The sequence below is a fragment of the Dermacentor silvarum genome, chromosome 1, assembly GCF_013339745.2.
Source record: "Dermacentor silvarum isolate Dsil-2018 chromosome 1, BIME_Dsil_1.4, whole genome shotgun sequence".
NCBI classification, from domain to species: Eukaryota; Metazoa; Arthropoda; class Arachnida; order Ixodida; family Ixodidae; genus Dermacentor; species Dermacentor silvarum.
The window spans coordinates 114021763-114040307 of NC_051154.1; the positions used below are offsets into that span (position 1 = coordinate 114021763).

At 40.7% G+C, this 18545-nt stretch overlaps 1 protein-coding gene across 3 annotated transcripts in view; it reads left to right on the top strand.

The window, feature by feature from the left end:
- The window catches only part of LOC119435435 (CD109 antigen-like), a 126537-nt gene that overhangs the window by 78097 nt on the left and 29895 nt on the right, over nucleotides 1–18545 (top strand). For 2 of the 3 annotated variants that reach the window (XM_037702296.2, XM_037702306.2), the window contains 7 exons: nucleotides 8292–8451; nucleotides 9243–9360; nucleotides 9886–9999; nucleotides 10145–10249; nucleotides 11186–11314; nucleotides 13102–13246; nucleotides 15934–16110. In XM_037702296.2, coding sequence (XP_037558224.1) covers nucleotides 8292–8451; nucleotides 9243–9360; nucleotides 9886–9999; nucleotides 10145–10249; nucleotides 11186–11314; nucleotides 13102–13246; nucleotides 15934–16110 — 948 coding nt within the window. The remainder of the gene's footprint in view (nucleotides 1–8291; nucleotides 8452–9242; nucleotides 9361–9885; nucleotides 10000–10144; nucleotides 10250–11185; nucleotides 11315–13101; nucleotides 13247–15933; nucleotides 16111–18545) is intronic. The other variant, XM_049672657.1, reaches the window with a different exon arrangement.

Below are 18545 nucleotides of genomic sequence, written 5' to 3' on the forward strand. Positions count from 1 at the left end.
AAAGAAATGCACAGAATCTTGTATCACGCTTTCATTTCTGGAACCAAAGGGCTCTCGGAAGGTTTGTGGATGCAGCTCCATGCCGTAATTAATAAACAGGTATTCATTAAAGGAAAAAAACATTAATTGAATGTCGGGACTACTTTTTCTGGAACTGAGACCATTGCTTATCAGATACTAATAGCAGTTCAAGTGGTTGCACTGGGTGCCTGCTAGTCAAGTTACAACACAAGTTGATGGTTATAAACGCAGTCATGATGGGTATCAGCAATTTATCTGGCTGAGCATACTTTACTTTATATGAAATTACTTTGGACAGCTCGGTTCTGAATTTATGTATAGTAAATTCATGTTTGCACAGACATTGTAATTCTGTTGTTTTTTTGTGCTTTGGATTCAAGCTCCACCTCTGCTTCAGTGTTATTGGGCATGGTGAAAAAAAGAAATGCTATATTCTAGGAATTATGATTATAGTAAACATATCAATGGAAATGCCAGCAAACTTGTGCTCCCCTATTCAAAATAAACCTAACACACACTACCAGTTTGATTGCATGCAAGTTTGTTTGGCTGAAGGGCTTTACTTTGTGCATAATAAAAACAGCAGACATGCAGAAGCTTTTGCTTTGATTTCTGCACTCTGTTCACATGACACTGCTTTTGCATTTACTTGTGGCATAGTACAGATAGTATTGTTTAAAGATGAACATTTGTGACACACTTGACAGTGCGCTACCACATGTGCTTCTTGCAGCAGCATCTATTTTCAAGCTGTTTGACTGTGTGCACTCTGTGCATGCCACGTTTTATGCTTGTGCCTTTGATATAGTTTTTCTAGTAGTGATTGTGTAATGATGTTAAGGACTTCCATTTAAGGACTGCAACAAATCACATCAGTTCATTTTGAGCTCCCTGTGCAAACCAGGGGTAGCCAGTTAAAACTTCCCAGATGTGGAGACTGCATTCTGATCGGAAGGGCAAGCAGAAATGCAGTCGACTTCCATTAATACGAAACTGGTTGAATTCTCCCGCGGGTCAAAATAAACAAAAGGCAGAAAAACTTTGCTTTTAAGAGTGGAACGTGATAGCATTCAAAGATCTCTGGCTGCTTATCAGGCTTTTTTCTCGTATATTCAAATTACAATCCGATGCTATCACGTCTGTAGGTTGGGGTTTAGTCGTACATTCTGACAGATTTAAATTAAGTTTTGACGGATTTTACTTTGAGAAATTAAATTTTGTTCCCTAACGCTTTGTGCCATGCGAAGGGCCTGCCTGGTCGGGGTGGTTTGGGTTGATGTGGTTGGAAATGATTATTTCTGCCACTGACGCCGGCGAGCCCACGCCAACATCGACGCCGACATCGACGCCAACGCTGACTTTTTTGCAACATGGGGCCCTTAACGCTATCACGTAAAAAAAGAATGCCGAAACATGCCGTTGATTCACTTGGCAGTATTCACCTTTAAAGTTACCTTCGCCGCAATACAGTTGTTATGCGCCGAAGCATACAAAGCGGGGGAAAGGTGTCACTGTTACGGGACATAACACATGTTACTTAATTTACACACACACATGCGCAGTCTCCAGTCACAGTATGAGCACCCAGATAACTAATAAGTTTATTGGCTGGTCTTTAGAGATTTTGGTAGACCCCTGCTCTTTCGTTGGCTTGAAACGTCCCTTGACTTTCGGACCCAGCTGGCCGAGAGAGCTGCCGAGATGCAAGGCATCTCGGCCATCTCCTAGGTGAGGGGAGCCAGAATAGCAACGTCAGAAACGGCTCTGAATGGCTGCCAGTATGCTTATTAGGCTTCTAGGTGCTTGTACTGTTACCGGAGACAGCGCGTGTGCGCCTGTATAATTAGGAAACGCATACTATGTCCCATAACAGTTGCCCCTTTGCATTCTTGGTATGCTTCACCGCATAATACGGCTGTATTACGGTGAAGATAATTAGTCAATCTTAAGTTATTCGGCGAAGGCCAATCTTATGATCGAAATAACAGAAGTATGGGCCCATAGACACATGTATGGGCGCCGGCCGGGAACTTCGGTAGGGATCACGTTAAACGAAAAATCGAATTAATGGAAGTCTACTGTATCTGTGCACAGGAATTTTGGTGTTTGTTAAAGAAGTCCTGGTGAGTGAGGTTCTACAACTGAGTTGAATAATTCTAAATATGAGACCTCTCATTCTGAGAATGCTGAAAAATGATCTTTAGCTCTCCACAATGCCACCACTCATAATGAAGACATACCTTGGTTACAGTCTGCATTCAGGATAGTATCATGGTTATTTCTGGTGTTGCCCATCTTCTTGCTACTTGGAGTAACCATACTGAAATTGCTAAGAATTAACTTTTCTTGTAGCGCCATAAGTAAAAAAGTATGATTGTTCTTACTATTCGTAGAACTTGGGGAGTAAGGAGAAAAACTTGCAAAGCATCAACTGTTCCTCTTAGCACCATGTAGGTGTGGGTTTCATTGGCAACACTGGTTAAACTCGCTAGCTAGCCTAGCTCATAGTACAGTGGCATCAGAAGTTTGGAGGCGGGAGCAAAGTAGAATGATTCTGCAGATACCTGGCCATTTGGCTCGCTTGGTTGCAAGTGCACGCTCCCCGGCACCTTTGCCCCCTTAGTCACCAAACACTTCTGTGAACACCATGGTGCCCCTGTCATGGTGTACGATTGTGCAGGGGTAGGGTGCAAAACCAACGCCATGTTACATAACCTTGAAAAGTTATCTTTTTGATGATTGGGAGTTTTTCTAAATGTTATAATAATGTCATGTAATGTTACAGTTGACTTCCGTTTAATGAAGATAAACTAGGTGTTCACTTAATTCACTTGTGCGCAAAGATTTCAATGAGTGCTTGCACAATCTGTGCAGGAAAAAGCTTGTATCTTGGCCTTATGCCAAACATCAGTTGTAATGAGAGCTTGCTAAGTCTATGAACTGAAAGTATGGCAGAGATGGGTTATGAACCAAATTCAAAGTGCTCAGTGCCATAGAAGCTGACAGATATGTGTTGTGTAGGTGACAGGACCTGTCTGCTTTTTAGTGTCTCCCCCTTAGTTTATAGAAAATTCTGCTAGACCATCTGCTGGCTTCTGTGTGCAGTCTTAGTTGTTTTGATAGCTGCTAAATATATGGTAACTGGATATTTCCTGGAGATCCACTTTTTAACCTGCTTAAAGAATGTTTACAGTGCACTCGAAAGTGCACAAATCTTGGATATGATGATTTGTACAATGTCAATTTTTGAGCACATCTTTGTGCCAATTAGAACCATTTTAGGTGACTATATTGATGGTTTGATGGATGTTTTCAAGGTAATCATTCATTTAATCATATAGTCTATGATAGTGCCAGATTTATCATCTCACTGAGTTTGCATAAACAAAGTCAACTGTACGTAGTGATCATTGTCGGGCTTGTACTAGTTGAGATCTGCACCTTAGGATACTTATTGTATTATTAACTCTTTTGCTTTAATTGCCACTAATATTGGATTAGCTTTGGTTATTACATTTGTTTGTGCTACGCATGTCACCCATGCTTCTGAACCTATTGGTAGTGATGTGTGAACTATGAAACCACTGCTTTGGGGCTGCTCCACTAGCTGAGTCTTGCACTGCTGGTTCACTTTCTTTGCTGTTGCTTTTCTCACTGCTGTTTCTTTAACACAAGCTCTTCTAAATATAACAAAAAAACAAGCACAGAAAGCAACCAGTATGAGAAAGATAATATGACAAGTGCTTTCGTCCCATTCTTTTTCCTCTATTCACCTCTTTTCATGCTTTATATATATATATATATATATATATATATATATATATATATATGAACTAGTACCAACTCGCCCAACAGCTAACTTTTCAAAATGCATTTGCAAATTTCTTGCACTTTGCTGTGCAGTTTGGTAGTTACGGCTGCATTAAAAGCACAAGAATTCCAGCGTTAAATTTGTTTATTTTGAATGAAACTGTTTTATTTTATGGAAGAATATGACCACTTAATCTTGGAAAAGGCCAAGTTCATTAGTTGTATAATTTCTCTTAGCCTGTTTTCTGCTGCCCAGCATTTGCAGGGTCAGTGTCTTGCGGTAAGACCAGAGTCTTCTGGGGAGGTTGCAGATTATGGAGTTCTGTGAAGTCATGGGGTTATCTTAATAGGTGTATGAAATATTTTCTTGACAATGCTTGCAAGAAAGTATCAAGTCATAGATGACAAATAATGCAGTTAAACCTCGACGTAACGAACTTCAATGTAACAAATAATGTACTTTTTTAACTTGATGCCTAAAAACGTCATGTATTTTAGCCTCGAGGTAGCAAAATGTGTGTGTGCATTATTTCAGTGCAGCCAAATTTCACTGGTGCCGCGAAGGAAGATTGAGGTGTACAATGAAAACTGTACGGCAGGTGCCACTGGCCAAATGGCTGAATTACATGCTGCTGTTCAGGCGCACCACAATAGTGTTATTAGGTAAAGCTATCCTCGGACATTGCGCTGCACATATGGTTGCGCGATGGAAATTAGTCTGTTCACGCAAAACTTTAAAGGTGTGTTTTTGTCTATAGCACTCAGCCTGTCCTGGCTGCTGCGACTTGTCCCAGACAAAAGGGTAGTGCAGGTTAGAGGTGGCGTGGAAGTGAAGAATGCTCATTGTTTAAACGTGTACGGTATGTACGAAGCGCAGTGCTCAGGGTGGTGTACTGTGGCAGGTGCTGCCTTTGGCAAGTGGCATACGTACACTGCACGTTAGTGCATGCACAGTGCAACAGGCTAAATAGTGGCATGCTGGCATGTGATCTTTGCCAATGCTTAGTCAACGAGCTTGCCTTTATCATTCACCTGCGGAAACTGAAGAGGCGACCGATCTACCATGCGATATGAAGAGGCGACCGATCACTGCGCCTATAAATGATGTTAAAATGAAACCGCCCTCGAATGTCGCGCTGTGTGTAAGGTTACATGATTCAAAAATATAAATAAAAGTGACTGAGCTTTTTATGCCATTTGTGGGCTGAATGTTGCAGTCAACAACATGCACTTATCTTTGCCACATTGCAGAAGTGACTGATATTCTAGTACGCTCTAGGAGTGACGAAAGCTTACTCCGCAGAATAGCACATATGTGCATACGCACAAAGTGCATAAACTCTGCGTGCATGCGCTAAGGACTGTGAGCAGCACCACATACTGTCTTATGAAAAGCGGCGCAGGTGGTGGGCGCGATAGGACAAGTCGTGGGACACTGGAAAATGAATTTCGGAATGACACCAAAGCTTAAGTCTGCTCAATTCCTGCCAACAGATTATCAACTGTGGAAACAACGAAGAGGAGATTGATTTGCCTCCATGCACCACAGCATTACCCCGCACAGATAGTGCAGCATATGCTGTGTGCAGTGGTGCGACTTGTGTACGGATAATTTTGTAATAATTTTTCCTTAGTTATGCAGATCCAAATTTAGGGGTGTGACCTTTACACGGGGTGCATTCCTTGTACAAGATATATGCAGTGTTCAGTGTTTTCAGTTCAAACTGAAAAAGGTGCGCAGGATCTTTTTTCTAGAAGTTGCTTTAAATTTAAAAGGGTCAGTGAAAGAAAATTTACCAGAGAGTTGAGACAGTGATCATGTGCAGCTGCGAGCCTACACGCGCTTTGATGCAAGGTGCAAGACGATGTCAAGGTCGTGCGTCAGCCTGCCGGCCAAAGAATCATTTTTTTTAATTTGTGGGCATTTCGCCTGCCGCTGCTGTGAAAATGAAAAGTGGGAAGGGGGCTATGTAGAGCCAGCATCTTTGCAGTCTACATGCTGCAACCACTGTGGTGGATGAACCGGGCAAGTTCACTGATGCCAACGTGAGGTTGTATCTACCTAATAATTTTTTATGAAATATTTGCTAAGGTCTGTACCCACGTAATGTTACAAATAGTCTTTTCTATTTGTGTTCGAATATCAAATGCACTCACTCTTAATTACCGCATAGTCACATCGCTGCATGGCATTGTGCCTTTGCTAGACTGCTTCCCAAAAACTTCGTTATTCTGTGTATTGGACGTAGGTACAGTGTTGAATAGTAGGATCTGATGTAATAAATAATTCAGCGGAAAGCCGCTAGGTGGAGAGAAGTAATTAAAGGGAAAATTAGACATCCACCCAGTCGTAGCAGTTGCTACAAAGGAAAATCATACAGGTTCCTCGAAAGAAAAAGCCTCGCAGTTGAAGAAAAATTCGTCCTGGTCCGGGACTCCAACCCGGGACCACCGCCTTTCCGGGGCTGCCGCTCTACCATCTGAGCTAACCAGGCAGCTAGCAGATGGCAGGGCAAAGTCAAATTTATCAACAACTCGAACCAAAGGCAAGTGTTTCATGTAATAGTTCAGCGGAAACCCGCTAGGTGGAAATATTGGTTGTTCTTTCGAGGAACCCGTATGGGTTTCCTTTCAAGCAATTGCTACGACTGGGTGGATGTCTCATTTTCCCTTTAATTACTTCTCTCCACCTAGCGGGTTTCCGCTGAACTATTACGTCGCACTTGCCTTTGCTTTGAGTTGTTGATAAATTCTACTTCGCCCTGCCATCTGCTAGCCGTCTGGTTAGCTCAGATGGTAGAGCAACTGCCCTGGAAAGGTGGTGGTCCCGGTTTCGAGTCCCGGACGAGGACGAATTTTTCTTCAACTGTGAGGCTTTTTCTTCTGAAGAACCCGTATGGGTTTCTTTAGTAGCAATTGCTACAACTGGATGGATGTCTCATTTTCCTTTTAATAATGGGATCTGTGGTCATACAGCACATTTCAACATCCCCAAAATTAGTGAACCAGATATTCACCAAATCAAACTGATTGCATGGCGTGAAAAATTATCCACTGAGAAAAAAAGCTCTCGATGAAAAAAACAACCGAAAAAGTAAGTCGAGTTTTGGGAATGTAAAAATCGGGAACACTGAACCCTAGATATACATTATTCTGACATAAAATTTTGATGTAATGAAGTACCTACAGTTTAGACTTTGTTATATCGAGGTTTAACTGCACTAGCTATACATGGAGTCACTGTATTTGTAGGAGCAAAGGAGCAGCATTGCTTAGCCTTTGCAAGCAAAAGATTTTGCAATTTTTTTTTTATTATAGGGAAGCAGCACTTGAGGATAAATGTTTTAAGCTTAATATGGTTTGCCTGTATTGGTTGCTATATTTTTCTGGCTAATAGTCAAGTATTGTAAACATCATTATAAAATTATCCATCTCTGGACTTCAATTTCCATGACATTTGAAAGTGTATACAGGGTGTCCCAGCTATCACGCAGCACGATTTAAAAAAAGAGGAACGGCGTTACGCGAAGCAAACCTAGTGCGTATTGTTTCCAGTACAGTGGAGTAGCCGCCAGTATTTTTTTCGTTACTGAGATTTAATTAATTGTAATTAATTATCTAACTTGGGAAGTACTGTCCTAATTATCAAAGTGTCAATGAGAAAGTTGTAGAGCAACTTGAAAAACTCCCAATACAGCTTTCCGTTGCTCAATACGTGCTACATAAGTGTTTTTCCAAGCATGAAAGAAGCCCACGAATACACGCAAAGTGCCTCGAGCGGCCAGTCGCGCGGCAATGTTGCGTGTATTCGGGGGCTTCTTTCACACTCGGAAAAACGCATTTATGTAGCACGTATTGAGCAACAGAGCTGTATTGGGAGTTTTTCATGTTGCTCTACAACTTTCTCATTGACACTTTGATAATTAGGACAGTACTTCTCGAGTTAGATAATTAATTACAATCACCTAATTAAATCTCAGTAACGAAAAATTTACTGGTGGCTACTCCACTGTACTGGAAACAATACGCACTAGGTTTGCTTCGCGTAACGCTGTTCCTCTTTTTTTAAATCGTGCTGCATGATAGCTGGGACACCCTGTATATGAAACCAGGTATTACGGCTATTCATAACTTCTATTTGTGATGTTTACGTATAGTAGGTAATTATCAAGCACCCCACTAAAAGATACTCTGGAAGCATTTTGTTTCTATAAATAAAAGTAAAATTCAGCAATTTGTGTTAACAAGGCTGATAACATATATTTTTTTTTGGCATGTGTGAGAGTAGTGTGCCATGTCATAGAGCTTCATGGTTTTCTTTCTCTTTTTTTTTTTTGGGTGGGATGCTTACTCAGTGCCTCTGTTTTCCCTCTTGTTCTCTCGTCTTTCCTCTTTTTTTCTACCTCTTTTGCATGCCCTTGTCCGTCCTTCCATTTGCTCCCTCTGGACACTCCGGGCAGTCTATGCGAGGAAGCAAGTGATTCGTCTAGACACAGATGTCTTGACCAATCCCGTCCTTCCACCGGCTGGGCTCCCTGAAGCACCACCTCAGGTGCCTGGTCGCATTAGGCTACGGCAGCAGTACCCTGAAACTTGGCTTTGGACCAATGCCACTGCCAGGTATTCGCAAACCCAGCTTGCATTGCATCTTTCACCTTGGGAGGATGCTGCCATTTTCATCATTGTTTTCTGGTGCACTACTGGGCTTGCATTGACTATTTGCTATTGTGGAGGTGGTTCCTGGGTGCAGTGAGTGCAGTGGTTTGAGGTTTTTGTATTAGGATGCAACAGTCATGATTGGGAAATTGGATGTTTCCTGTTCAATGTGAATATGAAAGTAGGTGTTGAAGTAAGGGTGACAATTGAAAAGTGCGTCATTATGCTGCTTTGTTTATATTTCTAAAACACTTTGTGATGCGCTGTATTTAGACCTTTCAGTGTACTATGTTCAGTGTAGTGGTCGGGGCTGCAATTCACATTGGTACAGCACGGAGGCTTCCGTGCAGAAACTTGAGTAGTCTACAATGTTATTTGAATACAGAACTTGCTCTTGCTTGTAATTCTCATCCTAGCAAGCTGACGTAGAAATAAATACTGTGCAACACAAAAGTTCAGTAATAAAAATTGGGTCTGCAAAAATGGGCTTTCATGTGCACTTCAAGTTTTGGTTTGCTTGTGCTAGATGCTTGAACTATGAAATGAAACACATACATGCTTTTATTTCTACACTGGCAACTTTTGTCTTGAATTGCATTTTCAGTCATTTCAAAATTGTCTTGAGTACTGAAAAGAAATTGTGTTCCAAGACCACAATGAAATGAATTTTCTGTTGTGTGCTGTATCATAAAATGTATTTGTGATGTCCTTTAAACACGCCTAATGATCATGACCTTTTCTTGTTCTTATCACAGTCCTGATGGTAGGGCTGTTATTTCAAGTACTGTCCCTGACACCATTACATCATGGGTAATCAGTGCATTTGCACTAGATTCCCTTACTGGCCTTGGTATTTCACCCTCTCAAGCAAAAGTAAGATTTTATATTATGTCACTAGTTTGCAGTGAATAGTATTTAAAGAATTGCTATTGCATGTAGTTTAATACTTAGATGGTATGATTGCATAAAGATTTAATAAATACACAGCACACTATACACAGGCAAGTTTTAAGTTAATTTCCTTGTACTGTACTTTTTACTCTATCATTGATGCGCATTATGTCAGGCGATTACTGCCTCAGTTTTGTTCAACTTCTACTGGTCTTTTTGGAAAAATGTAGATTGAGGGTGCCTCGCACTTTCTTGCATCTGTTGAATGCGAGTGAGAAAAACTGTTATGGAAGAAACAAATGGCTATGGAAAGATAGAGAAGCATTATAGGATATAAGCTCATCCATGTAACTACTGAAATGAACCATTCAAAATTTCCTGTGCTCAGTGCATTGTATTAGTTAGAGATTGATTATTGTTACCAATAATTGTGTGCTTGAATTTGCTGTTCTTTGACAAGCATGTATGTTCTATTTTTTGTGATAATGCGAATGTTTTATATACTAGGTGACTGTCTTCCGGCCATTTTTTGTCACTGCCAGTTTGCCATACTCTGTTCTTCGTGGAGAGTCTGTGGCAATCCAATGTGTAGTTTTCAATTACAACAACAAGCCGGTTGAGGTAAGCTTTGTCTTTTGTAGCCCGCAATGCTATAACTTGACAGAATAATTTATGTGAGGTTTTTTTCTTTTTTTTTTTTCTTGACGGTCTTGCATGCATTGTTGAGCTGGCAATTTCTGACTTTCTCTTGGCACATGCATTTTAGGCGGAAGTGACATTAGAGAATCAACGTGGAGAGTTCGTCTTCAGTTCATTGTCAAATGATGTCACAGGGGAAGAAGGAAAGGACAGGCGTTCCAAGAAAGTTACGGTAAGTGCAATTTTGGTGCTGTTTTGGTCATATTGTGTTGTACATCTCCAGGTTTAAACTTCTCATAAAAACTTCTAAAACTTGGTTTGATTATTTGATTTTTATATGTATTGTTGAAGCAGCATGAAACGTTCACTACACACAGAGAAAGACAGTCTGTCAAAATTGTGCTTTCAAAGAGCACAAGTTGTATAAAAAAGCACGCATGAAGAAAGGCTGGTTCATTTCAACTTCTTTTATATTCTGACAACTTCTGCAGTTTGTTTTCTTGCAAGCTTTTCCATGCTTGACATTCCCACACATGTTTACTTTTTGTCCATGACTGAGTTTCACCGAATTATGTTATCATGTTATTACTGTAGAATTATGTTATCATATTATTGCTGTATCCAAAATTTCTTGAACGGTGTTCCCAATTTTATAGCAAAAGCGGCACATTTAATCATTGTATGAGCAACATGAATAGTGTTGTACAATCGTAAATCTATGCGAGCACCAGCAATCACTCTGGAATGTAGGGTGACACATGTGGGTGGGACTTCACCGTACGATATTAGACTTGAAGACTGCTAGTGTTGTCACTTTAGTGCTGCTTTGTTTTCAGGACACTAGTTCACCCATTAAAAGTTTAAATCTTTATTCATTCTTTTTTGGTAGTGTTCCTAGCTTCACTCTCACTACACAGCGACAGTATTGTTATGTGTCTGTGGTTGCAATAATTTAATGCATCTATGTGGGCATTACTTGCACTTTTGGGAAAATGATTAGTAAGCTGCTTTGCTCCAGTTTTACGGTGTTGTAGGGCTTGCTCTGCGTGCGTGTGCGTATGTGTGTGGGTGCATGCATGTTTTATAACTTAGCACAGTTTTTACACTTGGCTAATGTGTTTCCTGCACAAGTTGTGCAGTCCTAATAAATTTTACTGTCACTTCTCAGGTGCCAGCTCAGGATGGTGTACCTGTGTCTTTTCTGATCACACCTCTTAAGCTGGGCTACATTGACATTCGGGTGTCAGCTACTTCAAGTCTGGCTGGTGATGCCATACTGAAGAAACTCCTTGTCAAGGTAAATGCCTGCTACAGCCTTCGACACTTGAAATGACTTGAAAGGCAGGCAGACGTTCCTTCACAGAATCATCCTTGCTTTTACGTAATTTTTTATTATTAGTTTTTATGACCTGTGATACCACGTAGTATTTTTTTTTTACATTATTAATAACAAAAGCACAAGTTTTGTAATAGTGGAGTGTCTTTTGTTTTAAAGTCTGTGTCTATGAAAGAAAATAGGATTGGTGGGAAGCAGGATTGAAGAGACAGTGAAAGTGAAGTCTGCTGTTAAAAACCAAGAAAGGCTACATTTTGTGTTACCATACCTGAATTGGCTATTGTGTGACCTACCAGTAATGTTGGTTTTGGGAAAGTACTGTAGTAGATGTGCCATTTTAATGAGAGACACTTTATGCCTGAGTGTTTTGAAACCAGGGATGGTATGTGATACTCTGTGGGTAGCCAAATGTTATGACTGACTTGAGTATTTCTTGATGGTATGCAAGGCAGGTAGGTATTGTTAAGATGTGGTGTGCACCATGTGTTTGCTGGATACATTTATTGCCTTCTTGGTGTTCAAGTATTTTCCTTGCTTCCCCTTGCTTCTAGTGGCCTTGCATACTGTATTTTCACTAGCGTGGTTCACAAAATGCTTGCATTAACTCAAACTTGCCTATCTAGAAATATTGGCTGTCCAAAGATTTTTATTGCACATTCAGATGCCATAAATAAGTGCTCTGTTGGAGAACATTGTATAACACTGTAGTTTTTAAGCAATGTATTTCCATCTATACTTTATCAATATTGTTTTTTTCGTGGAGTCGGGGACAAAGCCATATGTGCCGTGCTATCTCCTGCTGATGACACTGATTTTTACGCACTCTAGGAAAGCACTTTGTTCGAAGGTTTTATTAATGTTGACAGTGAAGTGTAAGTACTCTCCTACACTTGTGGGCCCATAATGAGCAATAATCATGAGGGAGCACTATGAGTGAGCACTATGAGTGGCAGTGCGATCTGTAGTGAGCTGCATCAATATTCGATAAGCATGTCCACATGCACTTTGGACTCTGATGCCACGAGAGTATTCTACATTACGCCAGTACTGAAAGGTCATATAAGTGTGTGTGTGTGTGTGTGTGTGTGTGTGTGTGTGTGTGTGTGTGTGTGTGTGTGTGTGTGTGTGTGTGTCGGGTTTTTTGGCACAAAAGCAACTGTGGCTATCCTGCGCCAAACACAAGGTGAAAGGTCATATAAGTATATCGGCATACTTTGTATCGGGATATCGCAATTGTTTTCAAGTGCAGAGAGCTGCTTTGCAATTTTGGATTATTTAAAGTTAAAAGTTTATCATGCACTGCTGGTAAAGTGAATTTTACTGTGTTTACTGTATTTATATCTTCTGTAATGTTTTAATTTATTACATAATACTGTACTTATTGTACTGTTAATATTTTTATATGTAAACTGTTTATAATGTCCAGTACTGATGCATTGTTTTTTATCATTCCCTCCACCCCTCCTGTTACTCAATGGCTCATGTGTGCTCTGTAATGTATGTTTAAATAAATAGAAAATAAACATATAAATAGCAAAAATTGGTAGGCTTGCACCACAGAATCAGTTTTGGTGCAATGAGGGCTGGTGGCTATAAGTCAAAGCACCAATGCAGTGTATGTTAACATTTATTTATGCACAGTGTATTGTTGATGGTGAGAATGTGCACAATGTGCAGGTTGTTAAAGAGACATAGGTTCACTGACTAAAGTTTTTTTTTTTTTAATTGCTTGCTCCATTCTGCTGCAGCCTGAAGGCTCAAAACAGCACTTCAACAAGGCCATCCTAATTGACAGAAGGAATCCTTCAGCTCCTCCCACTGTGGCCAACATCAGTATTCCTGTTCCAAAGAATGCAGTTCCTGGATCTGAGAGGATCAGTATCTCTGCAATTGGCAAGTGACTTTGGTATTTATGGGACCCACTTGTATGGGTGTGTGTTTAGACTAAGCCTGTAAGATCAGAGAAGTGATTGAAGCACAGCTTGTACATTTTACTGCTAGCCAACATACATTTATGAAAGATAAAGAAAATATCAAGAATGGGTTATTCTGTCATTCCTCCCAGGATTTGAGTGACCATCCGGTTGCACAAGTAATTGCTGCACAAAAGAGAATTTTATGACTGTCTACACATATCCTTGCTTACAATAAATATCAAGGACAGGACACTGTCCTTGATTTTCATAGAATGATTTAGTCTTTATTGTGTGTCATTCTTGAGATGTGGTGCCAACAGACAATGAAGCCTAGGAAAGCATAGGGGAAAGTGCTTTCCTTGGCTTCATTTTCTGTCAGCTTCATGGAACTACACCAAAAATTGAGCCCTTCATTTCTCCTTCTCATTCTTGAGGTATGGTTGTACGTAATCAAGATTTTATTGGCGCAACAGCTGTTGCAGGTATAATGTGCCATCTGTATAGTTATACAGCAGAACCCCGCTGTTACGTTCCCGGGTGCTGTGTTTTCCCGGCTGTTACGTCGTTTTCAGCTGGTCCTGGCATACATATAGAATAGATAGATAGAATCCACTTTATTTCCAACACAGAAGTTGGGGGTCCCCAGGCAAAAAGCTGTCTCAGACAGCTTGACGGGACCTAGGGGCCTACAGAGAGCAACAGGCAGTGGATTTCACAAATTCAAACAATTATACAGTACACAGTACGTACATACAATCATTATGAACAATCATTATAAACAATACATAGTCATTATGAAGAAGAAATAAACTTGCTTGATACATGTATAGCATACATGGTGGACACTATCACAGAATGCATAAATACTGCAGGAAATGAAACAGCCAGGAGAAGAAAAGACAAAAAGATCATTGCTTCGTCAGGTAATCATGCACCTCCGATTTAAACGTGCTGACAGGGGCACTGAAATTAATGCTCGTTTTTAAGAGGTTGTATAGTGTTGGTATGCAGTGGTCCAGCCTAGATCTACCGTAATTTGTGCGTGTACGCGCAACTGGTACTAGCCTGTTACGTATGTTGTAGTCATACGGGGAATGTTCTGTATCATGTGGAAGTTTATTTTTATACATATAAAGAGACAGTTTATAATCATATAACTTAGACGCTTTGAACATATTATGTTTAATGAATAGGGGATCAGCGGGTAATAGGCTCGGGTGTCCATTAAAGTTCTCAAAGATTCTTAATACCTTCTTTTGGAGCCGCTCCAGTTTGTTATAGGTGGTGGTCGTTGTAGTACCCCAAACTAAAGTACAATATGAAAGACGCGAGTAAAAATTAGCATAATATATTGAGTTCTTTAGTTTCATTGGAATTAATTCCCTTAGTCTGTAGAGGCAACCAACTGCTTTGCCTAATTCAATCGTGAGTTTATTAACGTGCATGTTCCAAGATATTGTTTCTTCGAACCAAACACCTAAAAATTTTTCGGATGCAACGCACTGCAGGGGCATTCCTTGAAAGTTTAGGGTGAGTTCAGTCACATTGCTTATTGAGCGGTTTAAAAATAATGTATTTCGTTTTTTTAATATTTAAGTTTAATCTGTTAGAGTTCAACCACTGTTCAAGGTTAATTAGGTAATTGTTTATCGTTGTGTTTAAGTGAGCTAAAGTTGGTGCTGAAAAGAAAATATTAGTGTCATCAGCATACATGACCAGTTTCAGAGAATTAGGCACATCACATAAGTCATTGATGTAAAGTACAAACAATAAGGGCCCCAGAATTGACCCCTGAGGCACCCCGGGGTGTGTTTTACCACAGTAGTCGGAGATGACAAATCACCGACTTTCACACACTGTTTTCTATTGTAAAGATCATTATTTATGAGATCATGGGCGACTCCACATATACCATAGTCATGCAGCTTTGACAATAGAATATTATGGTTTACACAATCAAATGCTGTCCTTAAATCAATAAACAAACCCACTGTAAAACGTCTGTTTTCAATGTTGCTAAGAATTTCATCTTTGATTTGCAATAACGCCATTTCAGTAGATTTTTCTTTCTGGAAGCCATTTTGTGAATCATTCACAACGCGGTATTTAGTGAAAAAGCTCTTGAGCCGTGTATTAATGACATTCTCAAAAACTTTGGACAAGATAGGCTGAACAGATATCGGTCGGTAGTTTGTTATATCACTGACGGCTCCACCTTTGTGAACACTCCTGTTCACAAAGGTGGAGTTCCCATAGAACCCGATGCATAGGACCCAACTCCGGCAGCGGCCACGCGGGCACTGTATCTTGAAAGCGATCTGCGACGTGGAAAAAGTGCGTGCCCACGCGGCGTTGTACTCTGGCATCAACTGCGTACTATGCCACCACGCGCGGTCGCGCGGGCCGTATCTTGAAAGCGATCTGCATTGGGGGCAGAGTCTATGGCAGTGTAGCACGAAGCTGTAAAGGAAACCCACACAAGTTTCTCGGTAACAAAGCTTCGCAGTTGAGGAAAAATTCACCCTTGTCCAGGATTTACTTGTGGGCAATTGTGTGCATACACAGTGTAGCCTTTTATGCACAAATAATAAAATGCTTGCCATTCTATATGTCAGTAGTTGGTTCTCCTTCCACTAAACAGTGAACACAAAATTGAACTTGCAGGTGACCTTCTTGGCCCAAGCGTGAACAATTTGGACCAGCTGCTGGTGATGCCACATGGCTGTGGAGAACAAAATATGTTGGATTTTGTGCCAAACATTGTTGTTCTCGACTACCTGAGCCGAGCCAATCGGTTGTCGGATGCTGTTCGGGGCAAAGCAATACGCAACCTCGAGGATGGTAAGACATGTACCTACTCCTTATTGCTTAAGTTGCTCAGGGCGTTTTTCAGGGCGTTTTTGCATTCCCCATTTTAAAGCATTGAACTTTATTTGCATCATGCAGGATAATCTGTACAGAAATGCTGCGTTCGCATCAACAAGTTCAAAATTGTTTGTAGTCTGTTTTTGAAGTATGCTTTTAAGGCATCACCTGAAGCCACATTCATTGTAGTAAGGCACTGTCTGCAGGGATTTCCGATGAGAATTTCTTACATGAAGGCTGAAGTTAAAGTGGAACTACAGCCTTAGAAGCATTACGCACACCTTTTATTGCTGCGGTGCGCTCTCCTTGATAAGCCTCACTCCCTTGTAGCAGGCTTTACAGGAAATTTGGGACGTGGGAGCCTACAGAACTCATGACAGAACTATATATTGGAATAATGCATTCTTTTTTCTTGCCTTCACAGCTTCACTTTACCCCACCCTGCAAAAGATTTGTGTGTCATATCTGCCTCACTGGTATCTTATCTAGGCTTACAATCCTCTTCTTGATTTTGAGTCTATTTGTCATTTTCATGCACTGAGATCGCGGGATCGAATCCCGGCCGCGACGGCCACATTTCGATGGAGGCGAAATGCAAAAATGCCTGTGTGCTTGCGTTGTAGTGCATGTTAAAGAACCCCAGGTGGTCAAAATTAATCTGGAGCCCTCCACTACGGTGTGCCTCATAATCGGAACTGGTTTTGGCGTGTAAAGTCTAGTTCTGTGTGAAGACTGAATATGACAAAAATAGTGGTAGAAGATTAAGAAGGCAATGTTGAATAATATTTACACAAGCGGTAACCTGAGCGGAGCTCCAGGGAAATACTCTAGGGGAAGCATGAGAGGGCAGAGGGACCGGAGAGCACCTCCACCACTTATGAAACCACGATTAGGCCACGGGTCTCCCTTTTATTTCAGCAAGCGAGCCACCCACTACTACGGCCCACAGTGTTTTTTTTTTTTTTTTTTTTATCGTTAGTATAGGCATCTTGCCCTGAAGCTTTCCACAGGTGACAGCAGTGCCAGAACACACAGCCTAGCAAGCAGAAGAAACAAAATTGGAGAGATGAGATTCAAATTTGTGACGATGCTTAAGAATGGTTATAGTGAGGCAAAGGTTATTTTGGAAAGTAGCAGAACAAGCATTACCAAGCTAGGGCTTTGGTCTGGGCATCTGGTCGGGGGGTTTGGTCGAGTTCTGGGTTTGGGCTCAGCATTTAACATTCAAATGTCTCTTGGCATTTGGAAGGCTGTTTTCACTTTTTTCACAGCCCTAGTGACTGGTGTCGGTGACACTGGTTGGATAAATGAGTCGCAGTGGCCTCTGGCCTGTGCAGGATGCCTATGTTTAGATCAATTGCATAGCTTCTTTACATCCACATGCATGCAAGACTGTGTATAGTTGCTGTTGTGCTAGAACAGCGGATACCTTTACATGTGACTGGGAAAGCTTATGAGGTTGATGCCATTTGCTGTTATGATTTGAAGATAAAGACAGCTCAAATTGGTAGTTAGGAGGGCCAAACAGTGGGGCAAAGAGAAAATGCCAATTGATCATCAGCAGTATTAACCACCATGCTTGATAGCTAATGGTCCACTGGTATCTCCAGTGAGATTTGCACTCTCCCTGGGTTCTGAATTGCTCAAGGGAGCTCCATTCGTGTTTCCAGCTAGACCTTGGAGCTTTTGTTGCATGCCACAGATATCAGATGCAAGCGCTTATGAAATACATTGCTGCATATATAGACACATTAGCTTGTAGTGAAAACGCATTAAAAAAAAATCCATGTACTTGTAGACTTCCTTTAAGACTGACTCCGTGTAAATCCTGATGAGCTGAACAGTTCAGGAGTCTTTCTTTAATTCTTGTAAATTAAGTGGACTTTAGTGGACTTCTGTGAACCAGCTCCCAGGCTCCCTCTGTGTTAGTCTGAGAGGGGGTCTACTGTATACAAGGCATTAATAATAAAAGGCCCCTTGATCTATACCAAGTATGATGCCATGTATACTGAGTTCTATTACAGGGCACCACATTTCTTTCTGCTCCCATTAATTAAAGGTTTAGAATTTCATATAACTGCTACTCCCATGACGGATTGTACCAGTAAGAAGTGCAATTCTAACTTTTGCGCCAATTTTCTCCACTGTTCTGGCGACCAGAACAGTGGAGAAATAAAATTCTAAAATCTAAAATTCTAAATCAATTTCTACCAAATCCTATAATCACTAAATCAGTTGACTGCTAAAGTATTTTTCATTTTTTTGGCAGAAGAAAGAAAAAGTTTTATGACTTAAAAAAAGGCCAAACTTCTCTTTTCCTGAATTGTTCATCTTGGAATGTTGATTTCCTTATGACTGCAAAGAATCCTTACGAATTCTTTTTCATGCTGGTATGTCACAGATTTTGAAAC